General features: G+C 36.5%; 1 protein-coding gene and 1 long non-coding RNA gene across 2 annotated transcripts in view; one reads left to right on the plus strand and one right to left on the minus strand.

Annotated features, from left to right (window-relative positions):
- Nucleotides 1–12588, minus strand: part of LOC114928624 (uncharacterized) — a 41311-nt gene extending 28723 nt beyond the window's left edge. The window contains exons 1-2 of the mRNA XM_085482366.1: nucleotides 11987–12588; nucleotides 5480–6030 (exon numbers count right to left, since the gene is read on the minus strand). Coding sequence (XP_085338492.1) covers nucleotides 5480–5698 — 219 coding nt within the window. The 5' untranslated portion in view covers nucleotides 5699–6030; nucleotides 11987–12588. The remainder of the gene's footprint in view (nucleotides 1–5479; nucleotides 6031–11986) is intronic.
- Nucleotides 1–18408, plus strand: part of LOC114928626 (uncharacterized) — an 83575-nt gene that overhangs the window by 51111 nt on the left and 14056 nt on the right. The window lies entirely within an intron of this gene.

Here is an 18408-nt window from a genome sequence, read left to right on the forward strand (position 1 = left end):
ATTAGAGCCGGTTAGGTCCCGAGAGAGACCTTTCTTTTCTTGACACAGAAAAAACAGTATTGAGAGAATGCAAATATGCCTTGATTCAAGTATATTTGATCCTTATAATAGCGCCAAATATAAATAATTTTGGATAAAGGATAATTTATCCTTAAAACAAAGTGCAAAATATTCTTGGTTGAAGCTGAAATTTACTTATAAATATTGCGAGGACAAGTGACAAGTGTGCATCGGATATAAGCGGTACTTTCAAATATATATAATAATTCATAGTTCAAATGTGACTAAGTTTGTTTTTACCATATGCGATTTTTAAAACAAGAATATATCTTAAGGATAAAATGTACTTTACACAAACTTATTTATTATTAAGGCAAATGAAAATTTGTAATTACAAAGAGCATTCTATGCTTAAATCAATCAAGAATAAAAATATACTTGAATCAAGGATTCCTTTTTTTCTGTGGATATATACAAGATTTAAGATATTACAAAGATTTAATGATACCGAAGGAGAGCTCACCGTCCTCTCCAATTTTCTTGAAATTTCAACAGCATTAATATGTATTATATTTTTGTGAGTAAGACACCGATCTGTAAATTAAAATTATCATTTTCAAGGAAAAAAGTTTTCGCATCCCCGATTAAAACCCAGGGATCTGGATTTTAATTATTGTAAAGTTTCGGCAAATTGGAAAGAACGAAGCTGTCTTTCAATATTATCCATTTCTTTTATATGTTTTTACACTTTTCATAAAACAATTATTTATCGTCGAATTTATTTATTTATTATTGATTAATAAAAAAGGGATTAATAAAGAGATAGTATTTCCAAAGATTTTCTTAAATAATGTAGATATCTTGCTGCCCAAAGCAAAAAAATTGGTGATGTCAAATTTCGGAAATAATGTTGAAAGTTTTATACAAAATTTAGTAAGACTAAAATTTCCAATTATAATAATATGTTTTAAATGTATATTATGAATATATAATCTTTTTTTATCTTTGTTACTACTTTAGAAAAGAAGGATACTTTTAGGAATTTTCTAAACTTTTAAAATTATTATTTTTTTTTCATTCTTAAACGACTCTAACACATTTTTCTTGTCGTTGATTATAAAGTCTCATGTCTAGCGTTTAGCTCGTATTAAAGTTTCGAAGGGCGTGTAAAAATAACCACGGCATTATCGGCATTGACATATTAACGAAGAAAAGTACACGATGTCGGTCATGAGTATCTATCTAGTCTGGAATTATTATTAGCTCCAACGACTATTGTTAGAATTACATTGCTTTTACGTTATGATAGCGTGACGACCGAGAATAGCGACGTGAAAGTTATCGAATCAATTGTCGAGATATAAAATAATATTTGCGTGAGTCAAAAAGTATATATATATATATATATATATATATAACGTTTAGTCTGTTATTCTTATGCACGAGAGATGGTTAATTATTTAATCAGATACTTCATAGACGATATAAATCATACACGTTGTCCACAGCTTTTAACACAATACTGCACAGAAAAAAAGGAATCCTTGATTCAAGTATATTTTTATTCTTGAACGCTATTTGATTGATTTAAGCATAGAATGCTCTTTGTAATCACAAATTTTCATTTGCCTTAATAATAAATAAGTTTGTGTAAAGTATATTTTATCCTTAAGATATATTCTTGTTTTAAAAATCGTATATGGTAAAAACAAACTTAGTCACATTTGAACTAGGAATTATTATATTTATTTGAAAGTACCGCTTATATCCGATGCACACTTGTCACTTGTCCTTGCAATATTTATAAGTAAATTTCAGCTTCAACCAAGAATATTTTGCACTTTGTTTTAAGGATAAATTATCCTTTATCCAAAATTATTTATATTTGGTGCTATTATAAGGATAAAATATACTTGAATCAAGGCATATTTGCATTCTCTTAAGGATACTGTTTTTTCTGTGTGTAAATCATCATGTCGTTCGATGAAAATGATCGCGCGTACAACGTAATAAAGCGCCGAATGATATCTCAGAGAATTCATTTTTACGCTTCGTCTTTTCAAACATGGCATTCGGAATTTGGGAAGAATATCTTCGCGAAATGGGAACTTACCGCGCTCATATTTCTACTCCGGGATAACTCATAGATTCTCCGGATTCGAGCATCCGCGTAATGTCTAAGATTGATGCGCAAGATATACCGGAGGCGGAAACATATTTCGCAAGGAGCGAGCGAGCGAGCGAGCGGGAAAATAGGAAATCTGTCCGAGGGCAGAAGATGCTGGGGCACCGCTATCAGACAATTGAAAATTCCGCGGAAGAGATAAGCGCGCGACCTGCTTTCCGTAATCGATCAGATCGCAATCGACAAAGTCGCATACATTAAAATTCCCTTTAAATCGCCTGCCATTTTTCCCTCTCCGAGACAGGAAGAGAGAAAGAGACTCTCGCGAGAGAGATTGATCTACGCTGTACTTTATACAAAGAGAGGAGTTCACGGAGAAATGACATCGAGATACGGACGGAAGCGGAAAGATGACACGAGCGAAACGACTCGGAGTAATAAATGACCGCGATGAATAATAACTCGGTTATTGAAAGAAAATTCTGGCCGATACCGGGGCCAGAGAGTTTTCCAACTCCGGAGCATTAGCCTAGTTCTCGGATAAGGCTCGCTCCTTCGACCCTCTCTTTCGAGGCTCGCCGTCTTCTTTCCTCTCAACCTCTCTTCTTCCTTTCGCGATTCGCTATGCTCTCTTTATTCCGCGAAGCCACGTCCGCATAATGGCTATTCAGATATCGAATCGATTTATTTCCCGAGGGGCTTTCGAAAACTTTGCCCATCCTCTCGCGGTGAACTTGGAATGGTTATCTTCCCTCTCTCTCTCTCTCTCTCTCTTTCTTCTACCTGTCTCGCTTTTCTCGCGGTGCATTTCGAATGACCGAGACCACCCGGACTTACCGTGGAGCGTGAAATGTTCATTGGGTCACATTCGTTTCGCGAAACTTTTATCGCCGCGCCGCGTTTTGTCGCGCGCTTCTAAATCGAGTGTAACGAAAACGAGATAAGTTGCAATTTATACGCCTACAGTTCTGCGAATTCAATTTATTTATACGATTACACGTATTTCTTTTCGTGAAAAAACGTTGACTTTTGTTCTTTGTAAATTACTTTCTCTTGGTTACGTGAACTCTAGATTGATCAGGGTGTCTAGCGGTCAGGAAAATTGGAAAACCGGTCATTGTCAGGGGATTTTATAAATCTGGAATTGTTTCAGAGAAAAGTCAGGAATTTTGACTATTTATCTGGATTTTTTTACATTATTCCACATTTGTCTCAATAATGTAAAATTGTTTATTAAATAAATATAAACTTTTCCTTGACTCCCAGCACGCTGATTTTCTGTGTTGTTAAAAATCGATTCATCTACAGCGTGTTAGTTAGTTTATATTTTCACCGTCGTGTTATTTTATTCCAATGTGTTTAATAGAAATAAAACTAAAAAATTTGATATAATATAAATAAGAAAGGTGATTATTTAAATAGTTTATAGTGACATGTTTGTTTCAATTATCGTACATAATGCAAATTGTATAATTGATTTAAATTTTTGTTTCTTTAACTTCCGAACTTTTTCATTGTTGACAAAAATATCTCGAGAATTTCATGATTTAATATTTAATTGATTTATAATATAGATATATGCAAATGATATATTTGAAAAAAAATTATATTAAAAAGTCAGGAAAAAAATGAATTTCTGGTCTTGGAAAATCTGAAAAAGTCAGGAAATTTTTTTCATTTAATCTGCTGGACACCCTGTTAATGTATCTTATAGATAATTATGTTAATGTCGTTTATTTTCAATGATACAAGATATAAGGTATTGTTCATGATTAATATTACGTCAAGCCATCGGAAAAGTCAGTTCGAACAGAGCTATCAGACGTTTAAGAGGCATTTTTCAGTCGGAAAATTCAATGTAATCGAACGATGGATACTGTGGATAGTCGATTTAATTACACGGATAAATGGATGGATGGATGGAGAGTTTCATTAGATAGATAAATAGATATGTGGATAGATTTATATCTAGTTAGGTCCATTATCGGGAAGATTTCAGTATAATACGATGAGGACGATTGCTTCTCTACAAATGTGATTAAAATCACATTCAATTAAGAAAGGCGGACGGGAAAATCGATAACTGTTAATGGAAAGAACCAAGCGGTTCAGTGGAAGATATCACATTTTCATGAGTGCATCTCCATAGCTGAATTATTTTTTTAATGATACACAATCGCAAGAGTCGAATCGAAGATCCTACCGCGTCGATAATTTGTAAATATTATAATTTTAATGTTATTTAAACTATTAAATTACTAGAATGACACAACTTAAAACATAATTAGCATGTTTGAAATGTAATATTTTAGTTGAACCTGACGAACGTGTTTGTTTGGTTTCTTGTGCATCAGTTGCATCCTTTCGAAACATGGCTAAAGTTCGATCGAGAGAGAGGCGAAACTTGATAACCGTACTTATCTAAACTCACGTATATACACACGGCAACATGAGCGATACTAAAACGCGCACATTAAGTCTTCGCGAGGAACTTACTCGAGAGAATAGTTTAACGGTCTTTCTAGATGAAGTTCGTCAAGAAGCGGCACTCATCAAATAATTAATACTCCTGCCGAAAAGAGTACACTTCATGATTTATACTTTGACTTATACTCCTTCCTGCGAGAAATAAATCTTCCCCGTGACGTCAATATTTTCAAAAGAATTTCGTCGATAAAAGTTATCGAATCTTAACGCTCATATTAAATATCATTAAAAAATATTTAAGATTTTAAAATTAATTTTTGAAACAAAAAAATTAAAATAATTAAACAAGTTTCCCAATAATTATATATTTTCAACAGTATCTTATAAAAAGTTGGTGAAAGATAAGATTCAATTGCAAATAAATTCCAGCATCTTCAGAAGATCTCTTCTGAAAAAAGATGGTATAGATAAACTAAGCATATCGCGAAATGAGGTTAAATATCATCAAAAAAATATTTAAGGTTTTAAAATGAATTTTTTTAGACAAATAAAAAAATAAAAATAATTGAAGAAGAAGTTTCCAAATAATATGTTTTCAACAATATCTTATAAAAGATAAGATTCAATTGCAAGTAAATTCCACCTTCGGAAGATCTCTTCTGAAGAAAGATGGTAGGTAAACTAAGCATATCGCGAAATGAGATTAGATATCATTAAAAAAATATTTAAGGTTTTAAAATAAATTTTTTTTTAGACAAAAAAATTAAAATAATTGAAGAAGAAGTTTCCAAATAATTATTTGTTTTCCACAATATCTTATAAAAAATAAGATTCAATTGCAAGTAAAGATCTCTTCTAAAGAAAGATAGATGGTAGGTAAACTATAAGCATATCGCGAAATGGGGTTGCGATGGCAAGTTGTCTGACCTTATTCGGGTATCCGTTGTATCTCAGCAGTTTCTTGCAACACTTGCCGCGGTTCTCGTAGTAGAACATCTGCACCATGTCCGCGCGATCGGTCGCGCCGCTGACGGTGAACGGCGTCCTGGATGACGACGACGGCGGCTGCTGCTGCTGCTGCTGTTGTTGCTGGGCCGACGATTGCCGACGCCCTAGTGGCACGCAAGGGCACCACCCTGAGACCATCACACCGATCGGGCCCGTCGCCGGCCCGACTCGTCTGGCCCAACGCGCCGAGAATATCCCTTCGCTTCCTCGTTTTCTCCGAAGATCACTTCCTGCCGCGAACGAAGGCGAGTCTCTTCATGACGTCTCCTCCCTGTCGCCAACTTCGTTTCTCTAAACTCGCGAGATCCCCGTCAAAAATTCGAATAGTTTCTCGCCGGCGAGAGTGTCCTCAAGTTTCCTTAACGCATGTTTCAAGAGAGCGTTTACAAGAGAGACGATTCCGCGAAGTGATGCTGGTGGGTGACGAATTTGGCAACGATTCCCTGTGCTTTTCTCGGGCGACAATCACTCTGAAAAAAGAAACAGACAGGATTATAGATGGCTGTGCTAGAAATATATGCGAGCAAATTTTTTAGCTGCACTTTTTTCACACACATTTATCTTGATACTTTAACTGTATATAAAATATAGATAAATAGAAGAGGGATATTGATCATTAGTTATGAATTTTGACAATTGAAAAGACTCTTTGTATTTATGCTACCCTATTCTATTTTTTCAAAAAAAAAAAAAAATATATTTTTAAGTTGAAGCTGAGCTTGATCTCTTGATAAGTCGATACTGGTCGATCTCCTTTAATTTTATTACAATAGAGAAGAATGCGATAGGGATTAATTCCGAGGCGGGTCAATTTAAACCGAGTTCTCTTCTCGCGAACATTAGGAAACGTCAAGTATAAGGAGAAAGAAAGAGAGAGAGAGAGAGAGAGCGAATCCCGTCAGGATCTCTGCGCGAAATTGCCACTCCTTTTACTAGTGAATATCGTGCTTTCAAGATTTTCTAAGAAGCCTGTTTGATTAAATCCGTGTGCGCGTCGCATCGAATTTCGGTCGGATCCATTACCGCACCAAAAAAACATGCTCTGCTCCCGTAAATCAAGGGCCGTTAGATTTGCCGTTCGATCTCGCGACTTAAATTAACGGCTGCTGCAAAAAGCGGCAGGTTGATAAATTGGTAGATAGATGGATAGACGCCGCAAATGGATGGATGAATTCTCTCTCGCTATAGATTCCCTAAGGACGCCCTGAGAGATAAATAGATATAATTTATTTAGAGAGAGATCGTAAAGAGCGAAATAGAAAGAGATAGATATCGGGGAAAGAAACTAACGATATTTAAGATTGACGATAGGATCCAACACAAATATTAATTAATTAAAGCTATATATTTTTTATATATCTCTATATATGTATTTAAATATGACACGATGTTAAAAAAAAAAATAGTAATATAGTGAGAAATATTTTTCTATAAAATAAAAATATAATAATATTAATTCATTTAATACATTTATTAATGTTAAATTAATATATTATTAATATAAACATTACGTTCAAATATAGTATATTTTTATCGCATACAAAAGTTTGTAATATATATGTCAAGAATTTCGATCAATCATTATTTGAAATTATAAAGAATTAATATAAAGATTAGTAAAAAAAAAAAACAATTTTTTTGCATACACAATGATATACAAATGATTTGATTATATTGCGAAATTACTGAAGATTATCAGTAGACACGTATGTTTTATTTCTTAACAAAACAAGATGCAACGCAAACTGACTCGGCGAAGGGATGGCAGAAGGGGATGGGATGGTGAAGCCATAAAAATGAGAAAAACAACACAGGAATTTGCAATTCATGAGAAACGTCGTCGGCTGTGCGTTAGTCACAGAATGCGCGACCTAATTTAAGAATGGAAAATTTGCGCCGTGTCTCCCCTACTCTTGGGTAATAAACGCGTCGCATACCGCACAAACATCATTCGACTTACAGAAAATAGAGAGGAAATTCCACCTTCCGTTTCTTCAGTAAAAGATCGACTCAAGTTTTCATCAAAGAACTTTTACATTATTTTAATGGAATCTCGATGCAAATTTTATTTATATCGCTTTATCTCTACATTATATACAAAATGCTAAATTTATACATTTTTAAGCTTGCAAATACGTAAGCTTGACTTGGAAATAGATAAGATTGTCATAAGAAAATAGATAAGAAAGAAAGAAAGAAAGAGTTATAAAAAGAAAGAAGTATAAAAAAAAATAACGTCGACGAAGAGAAATCTGAGAAAATGCAGAAAAACGGCGACATTTCCGAGTCATCCTGTATAGTACACGCAGTCGCATTAGCTGGAAAGATTAATTAGAGCATGATTTATACGTATATATTTTCGGCGAAGGAGCAAAGACGCCCCTTTCGCGTTCTCCAAGACAAAGCCGATTGCACTTCGCAGAAGCGCCCGGGGTGTTTCCGTAGTTCCCTCGTTTCGAATCTGATTCTTGTACGACCTCGTAATACGGGTCGCCGAGGTACTGAGAGGACGCGCGATAAGTTTGCTTTACGGTTGCGCCAGATGACGTCGTGCCATTTAATAAAGCAGAAACCGCGTGAGTGTGGAGAATCTGCCTTCCGCAGACTTTCGGCTCGCTCGATGCATATCGTAAAGATTTAAAGATGCGTACGATATGTCAAAATGTGCGCGATGATCGTAACGCGATCGAGTTTAATCTTGAAAAAAATACCTGATTTGATATTGTTTTTTCTCGTGTATATATTATATGTTGAAAAAAGATAATTAATATTACACTAAAATAAATGAACGCACGTTGGATCCATATATTTTTTTCGACAAATCGTTATATCATTGAGGCGAATGAAAGATTGCCGATGGATCGATCATTGGATTCCTCGAATCCGAGGAAACGTTGAATTGTTAACCAGTATCAATTGGAGAGTGTGGGAAACTCCAGGTGATGAACACTTTATGATTCCCGGGTGTATGGGAGCAAGCTTTTATATTCATGGTAATCTGCATCTCGCGTCGTATAAAATTTAAATCTATTAAACAAATGTTTTTATCGCGTAAATATATGTATATATAATATAAGCTTTTATGAAGAAAACGAGGAGAAAAAGAAAGAGGAGACTATAGAGAAAGAGAATTTTCATAGAATTTGTAAGAAAAGTGGGTTTATGAAGAATTTAATTCGACGAATGTACGCGAGTGCGTTTCTTTGTAACTTTTGAACCGGTTTCTCTCTCTCTCACAGGACCCATTCGTCCGTTGATGTAACAATTTTTCACCGTGACATTTCCGGCTTAGAGCTGTCCCTCGAGAATTCAACCTGCTCTCGTTTCGTTCCCGGCCGCGTGGTCATAGATTACTTACTAAAGCAGAGCGTAATCCCAAGTCTTCGTTATGCCAACATAACGTACGTAAAATGTAAGAGCGTCATATAACATGGGAAATTAGCAGCGCGAATTACACATTTGGAATATATCTCTTAATTTAGTTTTTATGAACATAAAAATTACGAGTTTTCAACTTTTAGTTTATAATAATTACTAAGAACTTTAAAAAATTACTGAGTCAAAAATTACTCTTTAAATATGTTTCACGCGACAAGTACGAAAAATGAATATAATGAAATATTGCGACAAACGTAATATCACGTCTGTATAATATGTACGTATCTAAATCTTTTTCAGCTGCCTTTTTTTAATTGTTAATTTTTTAATCTCTGATATTACATCTACGCATATATATATATACATACATAAGAGATTAAAAATATATATATATTAAAGATGAAAAAATACATATATTAAATAAAAAAATATGTGTGTATTTAAAATTGCACTTTTGATATTTATTCAAATATTTCTAAGTGATCGATCGCGGCTAGACGAGAGCTCTGTACTCGATCGTAAACTAGTTCGATTGAATAAGTTCGAGGCAATTCCTTGCCACTTGTCGTTGCTGTCACTCTGCGAATTTTCCCTACAGTCTGCAACTTTTCGGAACCGGCTGACTAGTTCGGGCGCGGATTTCTGCACGAACGAGCTAAATCGACTCGACCGGTCTCGCCGGAATTGCTTCGTCCCGAGACTCGCGGAACCGCTAGTAAAATCAACGGCGACGCGACATCGATTTTTCGACGGCAGGTCGAAGTTTAATTAAATCGCGGCGCGGAACTTGCGGACGAGGAGCGACCGCGTCGAACAGACGTAAAACCCATAAAAACGTAGATTAACCCCTTCGGCACCAACTCGCGACGTAACATACAAATCGATGTGTGGTTCTGGCAAAAAAAAAGTCCGTAGGATTCGTTATTATCGTGTATAACGAATGTTCCGAATATTCACGGGGACAATTTGCCACACGTAGCCGTGTTAAAAATTAGATTCGACGCGAATACTTGAATAAAATTTCGCAATTTTTAACAAGTCGAAGATTAAACGAAGATATTTATATAAAAAAATATCTTAGAAATATATAGAGAGAGAGCTTGAAAAATTGCATCAAATTAAAATGATGTGAATCTCGAAAATGACGAAGCGCGCATCACATTTTTGATTGCACGAATAATTCAATAAATCGTTGACCAACGGAGTAAATTTTTCCATATAATTAAGGGATTAAAACGACAACGACACGTCGCGTCGTCGCGCGAGAAATAAAACGCGAAAAAAGGATGAGAACGAAATGTGACGTTCGTGCATGGGAGTTCTACGAGTGTCCGCGAAAAAGTTTGCCGGAATATTTCGCAAGTGCATGTAGCTTGTTGTTACGGGTATATATGTGTGTTCTTTTTCACGCGTTTTACACGGTATAGAGAACGCGCTCGTTAAATCTGTCGCCGCGTTCCCTTTTATAAGTTCGCGACCCCGTAGTTTTGTAACAAGCAGCCCCACACACGCGTGTAGTATATGCGCGAGCTCGTTTCCGGACTTTATAAAGCGCCCGCAATAGTTATCACGACAAATAAACAGCGCCGCGAGTCGGCGCACCCTCTGACGCGCGGGAGGCTAATGTAAACTTACGAGAGACGATTGCACACGTGACGTATAACACGCGCGTGAAGCAGCGAGCACGTGCGCTCAAGCGCTCCGAGAAGTTCAACAAGCGCCTGAGAGCCTTTTTCAAGGAGAGTCCCGCAGAAGCGGAAGGAAATGCATATATACTTAAAATTAGAATTTCTGAAAAAATTGATCGATATCACACATTGACATTTTATTATATATTATTATAATTATGTGAATCTAATTATTATAATTAGTCTATTAATTTTAGATATATATATATATATACAAACGTCATTGATATTCATTAAATTAAATTATATATAATCTCTCTAGAATGAATATAATGATTAGATTGAGAATTAATGATATCGATCGATCGGCGGAATTTTTGTCCAACGCGCGACAATTCTCGATGGGAGCTCGCGAATTATCGAGAATTGTCGACGAAGCGCGATATCTCGCCGCGGGAGAAATAAAGGCGCTTAAACCAAGCCGAACGTATCATATGCACCTGCAACATCCGCGACCGACAGTTTGATGTATGGGACCGCGGCGACGCGCGCGAGCACAACACGAGCAAAAAGTCTCTCTCCGCGTAATCCCTCTTCGTTCCCCGAGAAATCTCATTACGGAAAAGTTTGAGGGAAGGCTCTGCGCCGCGTCGCGGGTGGATGGAGATTCATCCTCAGACTTATATATATATGTATACGGGAGTCTACGGCCCGTGGAAATTGCGAGTACAGGAGGAGAGAATGGGAGAATAGTCTTGTAGCCATTGTCGAAGATAACTTCCTGCGATATCTTCAACAGGACTGAGGTGAATTTAAACTTGTTGAGTTATAACATGAATGGGAGAGAGAGAGAGAGAGAGAGATCACCTTCCCTTTCTATTAAATTTAAAATTCTTGAATTGGTAATAATTCATTCAAAAGTATCATCTTGAAATAATTCTTTGCAATGGCAAGTATATGAACTTGCGGTTCTAAATAATATCATGAATAATAAGCTTCTTCCCTCTTCATGTATATGCATTGCAAGATAGAAATATGATAAAAAAATATGGTAAAGATACAAGTATACAAATTTTTCTGTATAAAATATATAAAAGGGAGACATAAATCTTTAGAAGGGTCATTATTTATGATTACTCTTATTCTTTGAAGTAACTCGTATTCAATTGTAATGTAATTTTCATCCTTGAGCATCTTTAAGGCATGAAGAGAACCAAAGACATGAATTTTAAAATGTAAAAAGAAATAAGATGAGTTTCTTACATAACTATTTTCACAAAGATAATGATAAAATTATTTACATATCTACTTCGGAAAATAAAAACATTTCCAAATTATAGTATTATACATATCGTTCGATCCATTCGGTCTCTTAAATAATAAAATAAAATGTGATAAGAAGAATTTAAAAAACACACACCTCCGTTGAGTAGGCTCCCGAACGATTGAAAATCCTGCGAGATCTCCTCCTTCACTTTGACTTATATCGGAGCTGCTCCGACTTCGAAGGCAGGAAAGCCGCGCACACACCGTACGTGTAACTAGGGCCGCCGGATATTACATCCCGAATTTCCGGCGTTCTTAATCCTCCTCCCGCGCGCACGGGACATCCTCTCTTCCGTCTATCTCAGAAAGGATCGCGAAGCATCTCTCGAAGAAGGCCGAACAAAGAGTTTTCTCCAATAACCGGCTCGAGAGAGGATGAGAGACGAGAGGGTAAAAAGAGTAAAAGAGAGCGAAAGAGAACTCTATTATTCGACGCGGTAGAACTAAGCGATAAGGTCCTCCCTTGGCAAAGGACGTGATGATTGAGCGACAGGAGCCGGAAGGAAAAGGGAGCCGCGCGCACTACTAACACCGGGTCGGGAGAGTGACGTTGGGGGATCGCGTGTTTCGGTCGACGTACGGACGCGGACTAAAGCCCCTCGACGGACGGACGGGTCTCGCTCGTCGTCGCGTCGCGTCGACTCGCGCGACGACGAGAAGCGGCGGCGGCGGCGCTTCCTCTTCCCTCGTGGTCCTCGCCCGTACGGCGCAGGGCTGACTGAGAGAGGCAGCGGCGCCGAGCGTCGCGACGCCGCGCCGCGTCGCGCCGAAGCGACCCTTCGGGCCTGCGTTTCGCCCCGTGTGTGTCCGAGTTGCGCGCCGATCACTCGGAAACCCTTCGCCGGAGAAGTTTTGTCCGTTTGGGACAAATCGCTTACTTGGGGAAAGAATCGCGAGCTGTCATTGATTCGGGAATGGAAAGTATTCGGTGCTCCTGTCGAAAAATTTCGAAAAGAATATTTATTATTCTTTTGCATTTTTTTAAATTAATTTTTGCACTGATTAAAAGATTTTAACTGGTATTTTTTGTACGCTTACCGTATAAGGGAAAGAATCGCGAGCTGTCATTGATTCGGGAATGGAAAGTATTCGGTGCTCCGTCGAAAAATTTCGAAGAGAATATTTATTATTCTTTTGCATTTTTTTTAATTAATTTTTGCACTGATTAAAAGATTTTAACTGGTATTTTTTGTACGCTTACCGTATAAGGGAAAGAATCGAGCTGTCATTGATTCGGGAATGGAAAGTATTCGGTGCTCTGTCGAAAAATTTCGAAGAGAATATTTATTATTTTTTTGCATTTTTTTAATTAATTTTTGCACATGATTAAGAGATTTTAACTGGTATTTTTTATACGCTTACCGTATAAGGGAAAGAATCGAGCTGTCATGGATTCTGGAATGGAAAGTATTCGGTGCTTTGTCGAAAAATTTCGAAGGGAATATTTATTATTTTTTTGCATTTTTTTAATTAATTTTTGCACTGATTAAAAGATTTGAACTGGTATTTTTTATACGCTTACCGTATAAGGGAAAGAATCGAGCTGTCATGGATTCTGGAATGGAAAGTATTCGGTGCTTTGTCGAAAAATTTCGAAGGGAATATTTATTATTTTTTTGCATTTTTTTAATTAATTTTTGCACTGATTAAAAGATTTGAACTGGTATTTTTATACGCTTACCGTATAAGGGAAAGAATCGAGCTGTCAATTTCAAAGAGAATATTTATTATTGCTTTGTATGAGTTTTTAATTAATTATTGCACATAATGTGTGTAATTTATACGCTCTTAATTCTCTTAATTTGTTAATACATTGTGTTTCTCTCAATATCTATTTGATATTGTTTAATCCAGCTGTTACTTTTCAAATAGAAAAGTGCAAATTTTCTTTAGAAACGTGAACATATACCGCAGGGATTTTTTTAACGAATGAAACTTTTTTCTCAATTTTTTAATATTTGGAATCTAAATTTTCTTTTCTATGCGATCTTTAATATGAATTGATTGAATAATTAGAAAAATGACTGGAATAAGAGAGGCAAGGAGTGTCGCGAAGAATAAATACGAGCTTCCTCTAATTTAAAATTCCGCCGTCGTTCTAACGTCATATCGTATAAATGATGTAACATACATTGCACCACAAGAATGACAATTTATGAAATCCTGTAGAAACCCTCAATTGCGAAGGCATTTCTAGCCGCAATTCGCGCGACTCGAAGGAATATTAATAAACATAGTACACAGAACAGGAAGCAACGTCTCCTTTTCACCCTTTGTACTCCTATCTCGCCACCGCTTTTTCTTCGTTCGTCCTTTGGTGAGCATCCCTCTATGTGTACATATACGCATACACGTACGCGTATGTACGTGTGTATGTACGTCTTTTCAGCGGTACATCTCCAGCAGCCAGAATATCACCATTCCTCTCGCTTCCACAATTCTCTCTCCGGCTTCTCTTATTTTCTGGAAAAGGAAAACGTGCGCGAGAGTTGGACACTCCGTGTCTGCGAGCATCGTCTCTCTACGAGTCTTCTTCTTTGATATCTATCTGTCGTTTGTTCGTCTTTATTTCACCTTTCCCGCTCATCACCGCCCATCAGCATCGCGCGGCTTCTCTCTTATATATTTTGCTACTGGATACTCGACGCTAAAACGGACCCACATCTAACTTCGAGTGGCCGCGAACATCGGAAAACACGTTCGACCATTTTTACACCCGTCGCGATATCTCGTAACCCGTTTGCACCCGCTCGAAACGATCACACGTGTTCGAAGATGATCGTCGCTTTATATCTTTTTGTGGGCCGCAAAAATTTTAAATAAAGAGCAGAGGGATAAAAAGTCGAGGAAATTTCGATAATGTCGGAAAAATCCTTCCTCCGCTTCTGCTTGTCAAATCGTATAAATCGCGATAGATGACAATAAAAATCAAACCGAAGATAAAATATTTTATCATATATGTGATATATATATATATATATATAGGACGAAAATTGTCATCTTGTTATTTTTTTCGAATTAAATAATAATCGGGACGATTGATCGCGAGAAATCTTGGCCGATGACAATTATTGTCCACGACATGAATACGTTTCGAGCAGATCGACCGTTTCGACCACTGGATATACGCACATCTTTTATGCACGCAAACGCGATACGTGAGTCGTGTGGAAATGCCAAGAGGCATTTCGGAGTAACCGGAAGAATGAATATTTCAGGAGACGGGAGTCTTGAAGCGCGCGAGTATCTCATTTTTCCGCGAGACACGAACTAGGACGATCGGGGCTATTTGTTTTAAGAATTGATCATCCCGCGCGGCGGCTATCGACATTTTCGAGGAGGATTCCCGCGACAAGTGGACGCTACGGTGAAATAGGATAGGTTTTTTTCGCTCCTTTCCTTGATATACCAAATGCAGAGAATTTGTACACGTTCTCTCTTTCTCCGAAATAACATTCCATTTGTATTCTCCGAGTTACGATGAGAGAAAATCGAGAGCGCGCGCTCGCGATTCTGGCACGTGTGCGTATCCCTTTTACGTAGTTACGAGAGTTCGTGAACCGGATTAGGGCGAACTTTGAAAAGATCGAAGGGACGATAACGTCGGGAGCCGACAGAGAGGCGGAAGCTGGACCGGATATAGAGTTCTCTGTAGCGGGATCATTGTATATACATGTACACATATCGTATACAAGGTGTCCCAGACTTACTGTACTCGTTAATAGGAGATTCTCGAGGCAATTTTTCTTCAGCGAAAATGTCCAGACACCGATCATTTTTGAGGTATGAACGATTAAAAATTAAAGCTTTTTTGTAAACTAAGCGTTGTAAAAGTAAATTATTAACGAAACTACATTTTTTAGTTAATTTCAGGCGTTTACTTTAATAGAATTTTAATTTAAGGCTCAGTTACAAACAGTGTTGGGTAGTATCTAGATACATTTTGTGTATCTGAGTCTGTATCTGACAATGAGATATATTCGAATTGAAGTATCTATATCTGTATCTGATATTTTTCATGTATTAAGACTAACGCGAATAAAGTCGTAATATAAACAAAAATATTAATAAAGATAAAAGAATTATTTAGTACATTTTGTGCATATTATCATTATTATGATACAATATAATTTAAAAGTATCTGATATGTATCTGAGATACTTTTAAAGTATCTGTATCGAGATACATTTTAAAGGTATCTTACTCATCACTATAGTTACAAAGATATATGATTTCAAAAATTGGAAACATTAAAGAAATGATGATTTTTCTCGACATTTTCGTTGAGGAAAAATCGTCCCCAAATAACCTTAGGAGTCTCCCATAAATTGATAAGGTTCGGACACCCTTTATATACACACGTAGACCTCGTGCCTTTCGTCTTCTCTCTTTGTCGGCCTTTATTTTCCTTCTTCTTTTCCCTTTCGTGATATGGATTAGAGTATCCAAGTGTGGTCGAATTGTATTTCCAGCAATATCGCGTGACCCCGTTATCGTCGCTGCTCCAAAAGTTATCGTCGTCGATCTGTGTGCGGTTGAGAAAGTAAACCGAAGAATAGTATATATCGTGTTAGAGAAGATGACATATCTCTCGGTGACACACAATCTGTTGTCTCGTTCAGCCAGCTGATGCACTTTGTGGCGCAACAACTAGTTTCCTTGAAATTTAACTTTTTACCGTCGAATCTGATTACTTTTTCCGCAATAAACTGTAGATAATTGAATTTCAACACGCGTTATTCCCCATATAATTTCTGTCCTTCAATTAAGAGCGAATAGAAATCTTAATCTTTTTTTTATATCTATAGACGGCTTTTTTCTTTTTGAAGGGAAAAGACGTGAATAAAAATGCGATGTAAGTTAACAAACGCTCGTTATAATTCGGTCAATGCGATTTGTTTGTCAGTTAATATTGATATGATTTTATATACGTGTAATAATCAGGTGGAAATACAGCGAGTGCGCAGAAGCAAATAGAGCAGAATGTAATATTGATCGTTAGTTATTGGTGTAAACGTTATTTACAATGGCTTCTATTATTACATCTATAATACAAAAGAGTAACACTCTAGCTCGGAATTACTAGCACCTGATAATTTTAATGAATAATGCAGGGGTGCATAACGCAATATTGAAAGGATGTATATCAACAATATATCATATCTAAACTCAATTGATAATTAATTACATTAATTGTTTACAAATATATTTGCTTGTAATAATATATCTACATATTATTTTATTATAAAAAAAACTCTCAGCGTAGGAAAGAGTTATAATTTATAAAAGAGAAAATTTATATAAATAAAGTCAACGATACGCGTAAATTATATATATATTATTTTTATCGAAATGCATTTACGAATGCATATTCATACATGTTTAATTAATTTTAATAAATTTAATTAATTTAGTCATCAATTAAACCAGACGATTAATTAATATTTTAATTTTCATCTGAAAGCATGTTCGCTATATATGCAGACTTTCTCGTTTTACAAAAATTCGTAAATTATTTGCTGACAGCGAGCAATAAATAAAAAATTATATATATATATACCAGCAGCAATATATTCCCGGGATGTTTGTCGTTCTTATGCACTCGACTCAGTTCGCACGTATACACCGAATGTATCGTCCGTCATTTTTAGTACTCTGGCATATACCCTCTTCTACTTATGTCTGTATTCACCAGACACAAAGAGTGTTCGACTTTTTTGCGACGCCTGCGAGCGAAGTTCCGCTCCTGTCGTACGCAAGACTCTTTTTTCCGTTAACGTTATTAGCGCGTTTCGAGTTCGTGAGGTACAACGGCCGAGCGAACACACACACACACACACACACACACACACATACACACATGGCTGGCTTCAACCATTTGAAACTAAATGGCCTGAAGCCATTCGACATCGACTTTTTGAAAAAGGGAAGCTCTCGCAAAAAATTCTTACAAAAAGTAAAATTCATTTTATTCAAATACTCACACTTTTTTTTTGCTATTTCGCAAAACATATTTCGCGAATACAATTATTAATGATTTAAAAATTTACATCTATATATTTGTCTTCTTTCAAAATTAATCAATAATTTTCTCTCTTCTATTTTAATTATTGTAGTCAAAAATTACGATGTAGGTAATCTTTGTACTTTATTAAAGTCTTGTATCTACTAGACAATTTTGAGAGCATCGAGTATAATCTATCTCGCCGTGTGTGTATGCATATTCTCCTGAACAAAGTTTGTTCGATTAGAATATATCGCTCTTAAAGTGATACTTATACAGCGCGGTTGCGTGTTGAAATTAGCATAGAATAAGCGGAATTACACCATCCGCGATCTAAGGGTTTAGACGGCTCTGCGCGAGCGAGTGTATATTCTCGTCGCACGTTTCTAACTTTAGAATCTTCAGGGGGACATCGGACCCGCGCGTGCACAAAGCCACGTTTGCATACGAATGTGTCGCATGCTCGCGATTAACGACGTCGCATACTTGCGCCTTCTTCAATCTCATTCGCC

This window comes from Nylanderia fulva, unplaced genomic scaffold (genome assembly GCF_048542155.1).
Source record: "Nylanderia fulva isolate GAGA-0341 unplaced genomic scaffold, ASM4854215v1 Scaffold20, whole genome shotgun sequence".
Classification (NCBI taxonomy): domain Eukaryota; kingdom Metazoa; phylum Arthropoda; class Insecta; order Hymenoptera; family Formicidae; genus Nylanderia; species Nylanderia fulva.